Here is a 14,083-nt window from a genome sequence, read left to right as displayed (position 1 = left end):
GTTCTTCCATATAAGAATCCATTAAAAACTAAAATATACAAAAACTCTAAAAACAACTGTGTGCTACTGATCAGATGATACAAGTTTTGTAATTCAACATTCATTAACATGATCAATAATAAAAAGAGAAACCAGAGAAACTTCCCTTTTCACATCAAGAGGGTGGTGGTCATATGATGACGATATGATATATTTGATTATGTGATTTCACCCTGTAGCTAGTTTGTAATGAGGTAAACTGGTGATGTCAGGCTACCTTGTTTAACTGAATAGAGCAAAAGCTATACAAATTAATATTTAGCATGAGCACTAAATACATCTAGCCAGCCACATAAAATCTGAATTTACTTAGGCCTATTGGGCATAAAGCATTAAATTATGTTAAATAAATCACTGCTTAAATGTTGTTAATAATAGGGCCTTATAATAATAAGCAATAATATGATATAATAAAAGAAACCACAGCGATTTTTTAAAAAGTTCTTACAAGCTGGTTTCCAAGCCTGGCAAATCTGGTTTTCAGCTAAAAAAAAAAAAAAAACCTTGACCAGCAAACCAGTTTCAATTGTTTCTCTCAGCAGGGGTTCTTTTTTTACTATAGTATAATTAGATACTCACAAACACTATCACATTTTGTCGCATTCAGCTCACCGCACAATTCAACCCATGCTGCAAGTGTTTTGGAGTCTGACAGAATTCATTTCGAGATATCTCTGCTTTGCCCTGCACCACATTTACTAAAAACAACCTGCTGAACGTGTCATAGCGCCGCAACATCCAACTGCTGGCGAAACCTCTGACGTAGTTTCGAAATTTGCATATTCGCTTTTAGGAGAAGGCTATTGGTCCCAGAATCTCCCCCGCGCTCGCAGCGCTGCATTTCATTAGAGGGTTGAGCAAACATAATTTGAATGCCGGGAGGCGGTCATTGGTGAATCAAGCTGTCTGCAGTAACGTCAGGAGATTAGTGAATCGCAGCTGGAATGCGAGCTTGATTCACAAAGGCAAAGAGAGGGAGACAAAGCCACCGCACAGAAGATACGCACACCGGACTGCCACATCCCGCACAGGTACCGAAAAACCGTGTCGACTTACTCCATTAGATCATCCAGTATCTGTAGGCTACTGTAGTGCTTTGACAGGTGTTGCTGATTTATAAATGCTCAGAGAAAGAGAGAGAGAGAGAAAGCGAGAGAGTGTCAAATGAATGCAGATTTTTTTTTTAGTGTTGTATACTACATAGGCTACTATTCTACATATAGTAGTATTAACTATAGCGTATACTATAGTATTTACTTTATTCAGCACTGCTTTAATCCTGTATGCATGCCACTTTTAAACAAATCACTTTTACACGAGTTTATGGGGACTTGGAAAGTCTGCATTGGTAGACAGATATGCTTCAATAACCAGCCTTACAATCCTAAAAGAGTATGCAAGACATTTGATGATGCTATTGAATTTGTAATAGTAGCCTAGTTTATGAAGTGCACTCCTTGACCTTGACAGACGCGGCCAGTTGTGTGCTGTATTGACAGTTGCTGGAATTGAAATGTTGATGTGGCATGTTCACCATAAGGGTTTGTTATATTAGTCATCAGACAGAGAGAAATGATGAAAATAAACCCTTATTGCGAATAGAAGAAAAGTGAATGTCAGGTGATGACGACAGAGGGACCGCTCCTCTAGTGATGACTCAAAGGGGATGCAGCAAACAGGTTGCAGTAGACTGTGATTGACACTTACCCTTTTCATTTTGTCCTTTATGCACTGTACAAACCATACATATCATATAATACAGAATTATTTATTTTTAAACAGCCAATGTTTGTACCCAAAGGCTTTTAAAACTTCTTAGTTGTAACTAATAAGGTCATGCACACTGTAATTTACTATAATACACTATAATACCTGTTAGAGCATTTCGTTATGCATAATTTTTGAAAGCAATAAATATAATAACTTGACTGTTTTTAAACCTCATGATCTGAGAGACCCCAAGGCCCTTTTAATAAAAATAAAAAGTTAAAAATAAGTTTCATAAAATAAAATTTTCTGATTAGTGTGCACACTAGCCAATTGTTTATTTATAATTGTTTAATGCAGTTTTTCTAGAATATGCTGTATCTCAGATTGACCACACACAAAACAATATTGGAGAGCAGTCATATTTCTGAAAATAACCTTCCAAATTTTCCAAAATAACATCTGTCAAATGGGTTTTAATTAGGTCATGAAAACAAAAAGAATTTGATCGGGGAAACAAGGGATTAATAAGAGATTCATTAATTAAGAGATTGGTTATATAATTGTTTGTGTGTGTATACACATAATACACAAAAAAATCATTGGGGAATTTGGGGTCAGAGTAAAGTCAATATTAACAAAGCATACATGATGGTATTTATAGCAGCTTTCTAGTTTCCCCTACTTTAAAAAAAATAATGTGGATTAAACAATATTTAATAGTATGCTTGTTTCCTGTATTTGTTAGTGTGTACCTTTACTGTTTTCTCCTTTTAGTTTGTATGGCTAAAATGAAGATTTGGTGAATGATATTGATTATTCATTCGGTGAGTTAGGAGGAACCATATATTTCCAACAAGCAAACATGTCTATAGCTTTAGTTAAACATTATGCTTTTTGGCTGAGCTTTAAAGACCATTTCCAAAATTAAAGGCATTTAAAATCTAAAGCTGAGCGCTTATGTCATTTAAATCATGCTTATGCTCATGCATAGTTTATGCACATCCTTATCTCATAACAGGGTCGTTGTAATATTGTAAATGAAATTGATCCCTGTCTGGAAGTCTTCATGTTAATCAAGTTCCTCACAATCTCTGCATTTCATTAGTCCTCATTCTATTTTTAGCCTCGTTTACACAGGGCAAGAATGAACCAGACAGCTCCAGCCTCTATCTATAGCCTTGAGTGAAAGTGAGAGCACGCGTGTGTTAGAGAGCGTGTGTGTGTGGCTGGTGATGGGCTATTGATCCCAAAAATAGCTGCGGGAGATTTAACAGTGCGTGTGACACCGGCGACAGTGCTGGCTTTGCCCACGGACTAAGCTTGTCAGGGGGGGGATCATGGGAAGAAAGGGCATGTGGAAAAGCTCTATGGAAATGTGTGCAAGCTGTTCCCCACTTGCCGTTGTTGTTTCTGTGGGCTGACAAGAGACCAGTTCTGCTTTAAGCCCATCACCTAGGCTAATCTTTTGGTGGAGCATTAGTTACCGAGGCCAGGGGTTAGGCCTAACATCTGCTCAACGGGGTTCTGGGAGGTAACTGTTCTAGTTCTGTGTCACCTGTCGTGAGGACAAGCGCTTCCTATGCTGCCTGGGTGTACAGAGAAAATACAGTTCATAAATATCTTAAAGCAATACAAGGAAAACACATATATATACAGTGAGGAAAATAAGTATATGAACACCCTGCTATTTTGCAAGTTCTCCCACTTAGAAATCATGGAGGGGTCTGAAATTGTCATCGTAGGTGCATGTCCACTGTGAGAGACATAATCTAAAAAAAAAAATCCAGAAATCACAATTTATGATTTTTTAACTATTTATTTGTATGATACAGCTGCAAATAAGTATTTGAACACCTGTCTATCAGCTAGAATTCTGACCCTCAAAGACCTGTTAGTCTGCCTTTAAAATGTCCACCTCCACTCCATTTATTATCCTTAATTAGATGCACCTGTTTGAGGTCGTTAGCTGCATAAAGACACCTGTCCACCCCATACAATCAGTAAGAATCCAACTACTAACATGGCCAAGACCAAAGAGCTGTCCAAAGACACTAGAGACAAAATTGTACACCTCCACAAGGCTGGAAAGGGCTACGGGGAAATTGCCAAGCAGCTTGGTGAAAAAAGGTCCACTGTTGGAGCAATCATTAGAAAATGGAAGAAGCTAAACATGACTGTCAATCACTGGGGCTCCATGCAAGATCTCACCTCGTGGGGTCTCAATGATCCTAAGAAAGGTGAGAAATCAGCCCAGAACTACACGGGAGGAGCTGGTCAATGACCTGAAAAGAGCTGGGACCACCGTTTCCAAGGTTACTGTTGGTAATACACTAAGACGTCATGGTTTGAAATCATGCATGGCACGGAAGGTTCCCCTGCTTAAACCAGCACATGTCAAGGCCCGTCTTAAGTTTGCCAATGACCATTTGGATGATCCAGAGGAGTCATGGGAGAAAGTCATGTGGTCAGATGAGACCAAAATAGAACTTTTTGGTCATAATTCCACTAAACGTGTTTGGAGGAAGAAGAATGATGAGTACCATCCCAAGAACACCATCCCTACTGTGAAGCATGGGGGTGGTAGCATCATGCTTTGGGGGTGTTTTTCTGCACATGGGACAGGGCGACTGCACTGTATTAAGGAGAGGATGACCGGGGCCATGTATTGCGAGATTTTGGGGAACAACCTCCTTCCCTCAGTTAGAGCATTGAAGATGGGTCGAGGCTGGGTCTTCCAACATGACAATGACCCGAAGCACACAGCCAGGATAACCAAGGAGTGGCTCTGTAAGAAGCATATCAAGGTTCTGGCGTGGCCTAGCCAGTCTCCAGACCTAAACCCAATAGAGAATCTTTGGAGGGAGCTCAAACTCCGTGTTTCTCAGCGACAGCCCAGAAACCTGACTGATCTAGAGAAGATCTGTGTGGAGGAGTGGGCCAAAATCCCTCCTGCAGTGTGTGCAAACCTGGTGAAAAACTACAGGAAACGTTTGACCTCTGTAATTGCAAACAAAGGCTACTGTACCAAATATTAACATTGATTTTCTCAGGTGTTCAAATACTTATTTGCAGCTGTATCATACAAATAAATAGTTAAAAAATCATACATTGTGATTTCTGGATTATTTTTTTTAGATTATGTCTCTCACAGTGGACATGCACCTACGATGACAATTTCAGACCCCTCCATGATTTCCAAGTGGGAGAACTTGCAAAATAGCAGGGTGTTCAAATACTTATTTTCCTCACTGTATATATATTAGCATCAACAGAATGTGAGGGTACTTTAAGTAGATTTTTTAGTTTTCCCTGTTTTGTTATTAAATAATATGTTTTAAACAATATATGAGTATACTTATATATTATTGCCTCTGTTTGTTTGCGTTTACTGTTACTGACCCTTTGTATAGCTACAAAGAAGATCTGTTGAATGATATTGATTATTTTTTCGTCAGTTTAGGTCGGTTTTTAGTCAGTCCAGTTCCTGTTTCTGTTCTGCTTCACCCATGTTGTAAGTAGACTGCAAAGTGTAGAATACAGCCTGTAAACAATTGAAAAAAAAATCATGTGGATTAAACAATATTTAAGAGTATATATACTTTTGTAATTTTGAGTATTGACTGTTTTTTTTGTTTGCTGTTACTGTTTTCACCCTTTAATTTGTATAGCTACAAAGAACATTTGGTGAAAGATATTGATTATTCATTTGGTGAATAAGGAACCATATATTTCTCATGTTTAGTGACCTTAGTCATGCCAAAAAGCAAACATGTCAATGGAAAACATTGTAATTGGACTGTAAAGTGTAGAATACTGTATATCCTGAAAGCAATTGGTGATATTAGAAAAACATCCTCAGTTTTGATATTGTTGTGTACCCTTTACAGCCATGAAGGGAGAGCATTTATTTGCCAACATGAGAAGTGCTCCATTCCTCCAGCGGGTTTACCTCCTAGGAGGAGAGGAGCTGGTAGTCCTGCAGTCCACCGTGGGGGAGTCCTCACTGGGAGACAGTTTCCAACAAATCACCGACTTCAATGATCTCCCCATGTCCCTCTTCGCCTGCAACGTCGACCAATCAGTATTTGAAGACCATGAGGGCAAGGTAAGGTTAAATGAAATTGCTCACATATTCACCAGCACTTAATTTTAAAAATCACTCCTGTAAAGCTGAAATGGAAGTTCATTGCGCTAGTGGCACCAAATGGAGTCACAAAAATGATTGTTTCCAAACAGGATTCTAAAAACTTTTCAGCCTCCTCGTTATTCAGATTACGACCTCACATGATTGGTTGAGTTCAAGAGTCAAAGAGCATGAAAAGAAAGGAGCAGAACATTAAACATAAACAATATTTCCCCCTTTAGATAGTTTTAAATGTATTGTGGCACAGTAAAAAACCTCATGGAGACATAGGAACAAAGGCAATTTGATTGGTAGGAATGCTAGAATGCTCCAGTGGAAAAGCAATTCCCTCGACCTGCATTACATGATTTTGAATTAGGCCTCTCCAACCCAATTATACATGTAGGCCACTTCAGGTGTGAAATTCGGCTTGTGGGCTCTCATCGCCGCTGCTTTCTCCTCATTTGCAAACGCTCTAAGGAGTGAGTTTACACTTAGAGGCAAGGGAGTATCTTTCACTTCTTATGAAAGCCTATTTGTGGTTTTGTTGCTGGTATGATTTGCTTATGCAAAAATATTGACAAAATGCAGATAACTATCATGTTTCTTCCCATATTTTCAATTCAGCATCTTATTTTCTCACAATAGATACAGATAGAACCAAAAGGCTGCATGGCTGATTAAAGCTATCTTATGTAGTAATGAAAAGCTGTAATAGAAGTTATAATGAGCTTTTGGCTTCAACGCTTTGGTGATAAAACATGGGAGAAATGTTTGGAGTCACGATGAAATGGAAGTAGCGACAGATCTTTTCTTCTTTATTGTGACAAATCCAAGTGTAATGGATTATCACAAAAAAAGTGCGGAGACTATTCATTTGTTGATTGTCGATTGGATTTTTGGCTGTTGCACTCAAAAATAGTGACAGATGAACATGAGCTTGCAGAGCCGGAGTTCAAGCAGAATAAATGATTGGAGAATTCCTGCATACAGTATATCACCAAATTCTCACCAGAAAATCCAGTTATGACATTTTGATATAACAGAATTAAAAATGAAACATATACATGGATGAATATGCATGTAGATAATAGATAGAATTGTCATTTCATGCCAACTTTAAAGAGTGAAAACTCACCCAAAAATGTAAATTCTGTCATCATATTCACTCTCAGGTAGTTCCAAACCCATATGATTTTCTTCTGTTAAACACAAAAGGAAATGTTAAGCAGAATGTTAACCCTACATGCAATAAAAGTAAATGAGAATGGGTCCAAAATTGACAAAATATTACTAATATTAGCATTCTGCTTAACATCTCATGTTGTGTTTCATGGCAGAACGACATGATGACATAATGACTCATGTTATGTTATGTTTTATGAGTTCCATGTTATACTCATGTTATGTTTTATGAGTTATGACATAACTCATAAAAACAGTCACATCATTTTCCTTTTTTCGTAAACTGTTCCTTTTAAGATCGATCGTTCGATCATTTAGCTATAGTCTCTAACCTGGCAATGTAACAGAGGTAGCGACCGATAATTTCTTGCATATCGTGATGTACATTTTTGGATTATCGAAAAAGAAATAATGTAGAACAGGACTTGGCTCTGTCCATCGGTTTTTGATTGGATGGAGGCAGATCTTAATGCAGACGGGCAGGGTTGAAGTGGACTAAATGATTGGAAAAACATGATTGGCATACGCCACCAGAGAGAAGTCTATTGTTTCACCGGAAGATGTAGTTTTGACATCATCATTTTGATTCAATTATATGGGAAAAGAAAAAAATGAATGAATTGATGAATCACAATGAGATCATTAAGACACATTTAGAAAATGTAATGCCAACTTTAAGCTCTTTATGTCTCCTGAATGTTACATCAACCATGCTTGGAACAGGAAACACAGCAGTTACTGAATATTTGACCTCTAGCTGAATATTTAGCCCAGACCTTCTTCGAACAGTTTTAAGAACACCGATCATGTGATATGCTGAGCTCTACCATGTCTGTCTGCCTCTCTGACCTGCATCTCACACACACACATGGAAAAAGAAATCTGAACACACACGTACATAGGCTACACTTCTTACACTGATCCATCCTGACAGCTACTCTCAGACAGACTAGATCATCTGATTGAAGGGCTGTATAAAAGGTGGTCCATGACTCGCTCCATTGAGTCACAGGCTCCAGAAGGGCTCCTTATGAAATAGAACAAGTGCCCTGTCTTTTACTCTTGAATGACTCCACTAATACGAACATGCACACAGTATTCTTGAAAAGTGTCCCCTTGCCTCGCATTAACTTGAACCTGACTTGGCATGACTCATGTGGTTAATTTCCTTACATAACAAGAACAGTGTTGAAAGTTATTGTTTTTAAGGGGAATTCAGTGATCCATAATCAGGGACTTTGTTGTACCATGCTGTTAGTTTGGTTTGGGGCAAGGTTGTGTGGCTTCAATGCTTTTGTTAAAAGTTAAGTTACATTGTAGCCCGAATAGAGTTTCACTACAACACTGTGACACTGTGGGTGTCATGCAGATATTTATTTTAAAGGGGACCTATTATGCAAAATTCACTTTTGTATTGTTTTTTTTAAACATAATTATGCATCCATAGTGTCTGTACATAATCACCCTATTGTGGTAAAAATCCATCCATGTTTGTTATTTTCCCCATAAATCTGAAACAGGAATGTTCTTCAATGTGATGTCACGTTGGAACAGGCCCCGCCCACGACTGGTGACGGAATCTGCGGACTCTATTAGCTTAGCTCCTCCCCTGAGTGAGCTGTACACATTCCGTTTATCTTGCCACATTGTTTATCTTCTCGTCACAGCAGTCAAAGGGATAGTTCAGAAAACAATTAAAATGTCTGTCATTAATTACTCTACCCTCATGTTGTTCCAAACCTGTAAGACTATCATTCATCTTCAGAACACAAATAAAGATCGTTTTGATGAAATCCATTGACAGCTGTATATTATGCTGCTGTCACTTTAATACACAGATCTAATATACACATGCAATTTCTTTCCCTGCTGTTTACGTTCACAGACATAACCGACTGTGTTTGTGAACTTTGTGTTTTTATATAACCTTGTGTGTATTTGACAGTTTAAGCGCAATAAGATCTGAAAGAGAACTTAGTTTAATACTCACGAGACACGCCATCTGACATCCAGCTTTCTGTGCGCGTGCTTCGGATGTGTGCTCAGAAAATCATATTTCAGAAGTTTAAACTGATATGGCTTTAAAATGCATGCAAATTAAAAATAAACATTAATGATGAAGAAAAACTGCAATGTCACGTAAGCATGACCATGATAGATGATAATCAAAACCAAACAGATGTTTTGTTTTTGGGAGAGTATCTGAGGCACCAGCTGTAAAGGCACAGCATTATTCTGGATAAGGGGTGGGGAGCAGCAGCTCATTTGCATTTAAAGATACAAATGCTCAAAAACAGCATGTTTTTGCTTCCACTAAAAAAATGGTAATTTACAACATGGTATAATAAATGATCTGTGGGGTATTTTGAGTTGAAACTTCACAGACACATTCTGGGGACACATAAGACTTATATTTTATGTTGTAAAAAGGAGCATCATAGTGCCCTTTAATAGTGTACCAGTTCTGGTCCTAATTAAAAATGAATAAATTATCAAAACAGTTCAACAAATAAGAAGTTATAACTGAGTTCTGCCTTTTTAGGCACAATAGTGAAAATTTTTGCTCTGCCAATAAAAATAATTACAAACAAAGTCACCTAACAAATCGTTTGAATGAACGATTCACTGACTCACTTATAATAAAAGGTGTGTTCGTCATGAAGCGGCACTGCACAGATCATTCGATGTATGACATCGCTCTCGCAGAACTTTGATGTCATACACCGGTCGGTCTGCAAAAGTCGAACACACCTAAAGACTAGTCACTAGTTTCATTCGTGAATGAATTAATGATTTAAACAAATCATCTGAGTAAGTGACTCACTCATAAAAACAGTCACATGTCGCCACCTACTGGCATATTGATGTAACCTGCAGAAAGCAGGTTGTATGATTTATATTAAATATTATTTGTAGTAATAATGTATATTTTCTAAACCTGGATAGTTTCTCTTTTTTATTATTTAAAACATTTTACTTTGATATTTGTTAATAACATTGATCTAATAAAACATGGCTGTTGACAACTCTAGGGTCAAATAAACGCAGCAATTTGTGTTTGAGCAAAACTGTGAGCCAAACAGTTCTTTAGCCACATAGCAAGAATGTAAAGAATAATTCATTTCTTTGAGAACTTCAATTATAGTGTCTATTACAGAATACAAACCCCTATCATAAAGGAGGGAACATATACTTAATTAGCCAGCTAATTGTGCTGATAATTCTGCTCTTAATGTTTGACTTAAATGCCATGAAATATTAACCGATTAACAGAGCATGATTGCATATCCTGGATTGGCCAACTTTCATAAATGGCTTTTTGCTGAACTGTTTACTCTTGATAAAGATCTTCTCCCTTTCCTCTAAATTGATTACAGAGCACATGGTTGTGGGATGCAGAAGCTTTCTGATAGCTACTCAGCTGATTGCTGTTTAATGAATCTGTCACTGATTGGAAGGGGACAGTTTTGAATTAATGGGTGTAATGGGACTGACTGGCCCATTTATTTAACTTGTGTTGATGGAGCTACGAAGGATATGCTATCGTCGGTCACCATAACCTAAACAGCATTTTAGCTTGAATAATTATTTTTTTCTTGCTTATAAAGTGGACTTGTAATCAAAAACTTCAGACTTAAAAAAATAAATAAAAGTATTTGATACACCATGTTCTGATTCTATATCAACAACTTATAATTTTCACAAGCTTAATTACTGTATACAAATGTACAAGTCACAGTAACAGTTCCCAGTTTGTTTGAATTGGACATAACCAAGAAATGATTTGCGGTCACTTGAATTCAGTACTGAGGTAGTGACAAATTGGGTCCTATTTTAAAATCTCTGGCAACATATCTGTTTTAGTTAGCTTATGTACTAGCATAGCATACAGATACCCTAATAGGAGATTAGCCTGATATCTTAGCTACACATTCACAATAATCATTACCAGTAATCTATAATTACTTGTTAAATAAAGAATGTTGTAATGAATTATTTATTTATTTATTAGTTTACATATTTTAAATGTATAGAATTTGTGTGTACTTGGCATAACTATTAACTGATTGAGACGTGATTTCGAGGTCTTAATGATTCAGGGAATCAGAGAGAGGTTGGAAAATGAAGTTTCTGCAACCACAAGGACATGCTGGAAACGCATAGATGCTATTATAGTCAGCTGCCATAAGGTCATCTGCATCATCTTAGAAGTTATTATTATATTTCTATCCTTATTTTTCACTCATGTGTATGAGATTATTGCATTTTAAACATTCTACCCCCATAGCCGGCTGTTGCTTGGCCCTAGCCCCCTGTGACCCTGCAATCCCTTCAGCGCAGAGTATTCAGCATCCCTGATTGGATTTGGCTAACATCCGGAGAGCAATGGAATGCTCCAGATTTATGAAGCTTAATGACAGATGACAGCGAGACAGAATAGGCTGTTGCTATTCTCGTTTCTCCCGCTCTCCCCTCTCGCCTGGACGCGGACTGCTGTCGAGTGCCCCCTCTTTGCTGATTGATCAAGGGAGGTCAAATTGTTGCAAAGGAGCATCAGCACCGTGCCGTTGCCTTCAGCCGTGATTCGCAGCGCTGTCAAAATGTTTGATTGTGTTTGGCACCTCTGGAAGATGCACTTCTTGTGCATCTGAGCCGCTGAATCAATTTAGTAGGCTGTGATTATATTAACCCGAAAGGCCCAGGTGATGCATAGGATCTATTTAAAGACGTATGGCGTTATTAGCTCCCTAAGAATAGGAAAGCAATCTTACAGATTTTACTAAATCAGGCAGTCTGGAGCCCACGCGGAGAGCTGATGCAATGCAAATTATGTGGAATGACTCTTCTGTCAAGTCTAAAAACCAACTGTCTTTCTTTCTAATCATGTTGTTTGGACAGCCAAACTTTCAAACTTTAAGCTAATGAAACTTTTTTTTTTACTTTCAGGGAAGACTTTGTCAAGCAGCATTCAAAGACAAATTGTCATTTACCAGTTAAAGTGATAGCCTAGCCAAATAGAAAAAAAAATCAATTACTCACTCTCATCTTGTTCCTAACCTGTATGACTTTCTCTCTTCTGCAGAACACAGAAGAAGATATTTTGAAGACTGTTGGTAACCAAACAGTTTTGGTTCCCATTGACTTACCATTTTTGTCCATATGAAGTCAGTGGGAACAGAAACAGGTTTCTGTTACGTGGTTACCTACATTCTTCGAAATATCTTTTTTTGTGACATAGTGGGAAGTAAATGATGATAAAATAAAACATTTTGAACTATCCCTTTAACATTATTTGACATTCGTCTTCTCATTGTGTACTTCATACTAAGAGCCGTTTTATAGTTTTAATATGGCGGTGGCATTTACTGATAGAATTACCCACGTCAGCCAGCGGTACGTCATGGCTATCCGTCATAGACTTTTCCTGCGTCTCTCCCTTGAGCTCACCCTGCATCAATACAATCTCCACTTTGGAAATGTCACACACGTAAACCTAGACATGATTCACATAGTGTCTCACTTATGAGCTGCCACTTGAGTTGTTAGCATGGCAAACATAGAGAAATGTTCTCTGCGACAGGGTAGTGATTACCAAGCATGCAGAAAGACAGAGTGAGATTTATCCTTCAGATATGCTGTTTTCAGTGCATGTAGTGTTCAAATTACAAGGGTTGTGTGTGATGAAGGCCCCCAGTTTGAGCCATATTCTTCGCTGTTACCAGTAAAACAACATTTCACTCTATTTAATAATTGATTTATTTTATAATGTTTTTTTGTTCATTATTTACATTTACATTTATTCATTTAGCTGACGCTTTTATCCAAAGCGACTTACAATTGCTATATATGTCAGAGGTCGTACGCCTCTGGAGCAACTAGGGGTTAAGTGTCTTGCTCAAGGACACATTGGTGTCTCACAGTGGATTCGAACCCGGGTCTCTCACACCAGAGGCATGTGTCTTATCCATTGCGCCCCCCCCCCCATATATAAATATACACATAATATATAAATATACACATAATATACAAAATATGCATTTAATGGCATAAAATAAATATTAAAATCAGCAATAAAACCTACAATTAATATAGCTGCTCAATGTATTCTCTGCCATTGTCATGAAAGTCATACAGGTTTGGAACGGCATGAGGTTGAGTAAATGATGACAGAATGTTAGTTTTTGGGTGAACTAACCATTTAAATTAAATATTAAATTATTTAAATTAAATTAAAGGTATAGTTTACCCCAAAATAAATATTCTGTCATCATTTACATACACAAAGAAATCTTCCCACATTACTCCGATTTTACGCAGACTTCTTTGGCTACCCGTTCGCTTTCATTTTCAATACAAGATACTCCTTATCACATTCAAAGCACTCCATGGTCTTGCCCCCCCTATATTTCTGATCTCATCCATACCTACTCCCCAGTTCGCACACTTAGATCTTCCGATACCGGTCTGTTGATGATCCGTAGGCACAAACTATCATCGTTTGGTGGAAGGGCTTTTTGTACCGCTGCCCCAACTCTCTGGAATTCTATTACTTTCATCATTACACGATTTCAAAACCCACCTTAAAACATATCTTTTTGCTATTTGTTTCACTGACCCCTAAATCTATGATCTGATTTTTATGTTTATGTACCTCTATCTATTATGTTATCCATCTCAGTTTATTTGTATTGTTTCTATGTCATGTTTCTGTCATGTTTATTTGTACTTTATTGTAAAGCGACCTTGAGTTTTCTGAAAGTAAACGTATTATTATTATTATTATTATTATTATTAATAATATTACATAATTTGTCATTATGTCATTCCAAACCATTAAGACTTTGGTTAATCTTGGTTAAACACAAATTAAGGTATTTTAATGACACCTTAGAGGTTTCTGTCCCTCCATTGAAGGTCCAGGTAACCAAAATGTAGAAGAACAATATTTTTTAATGATTGTCAGTCAGAATGGTATTCTACATCCTGTTTGTTTCCTCTGTCGCCTCTGGCTTGCTTTGCTGGGGA

At 37.5% G+C, this 14,083-nt stretch overlaps 1 protein-coding gene across 1 annotated transcript in view; it reads left to right on the top strand.

Annotated features, from left to right (window-relative positions):
- Positions 1-912: 912 nt before the first annotated feature.
- Positions 913-14,083, top strand: part of rcan2 (regulator of calcineurin 2) — an 82,243-nt gene continuing 69,072 nt past the window's right edge. Inside the window, exons 1-2 of the mRNA XM_084091165.1 lie at positions 913-1,070; positions 5,637-5,854. Coding sequence (XP_083947291.1) covers positions 5,639-5,854 — 216 coding nt within the window. The 5' untranslated portion in view covers positions 913-1,070; positions 5,637-5,638. The remainder of the gene's footprint in view (positions 1,071-5,636; positions 5,855-14,083) is intronic.

This window comes from Abramis brama (assembly GCF_963993115.1).
Source record: "Abramis brama genome assembly, chromosome: 18".
NCBI lineage: Eukaryota > Metazoa > Chordata > Actinopteri > Cypriniformes > Leuciscidae > Abramis > Abramis brama.
This window is presented reverse-complemented; position numbering and strand designations above follow the sequence as displayed.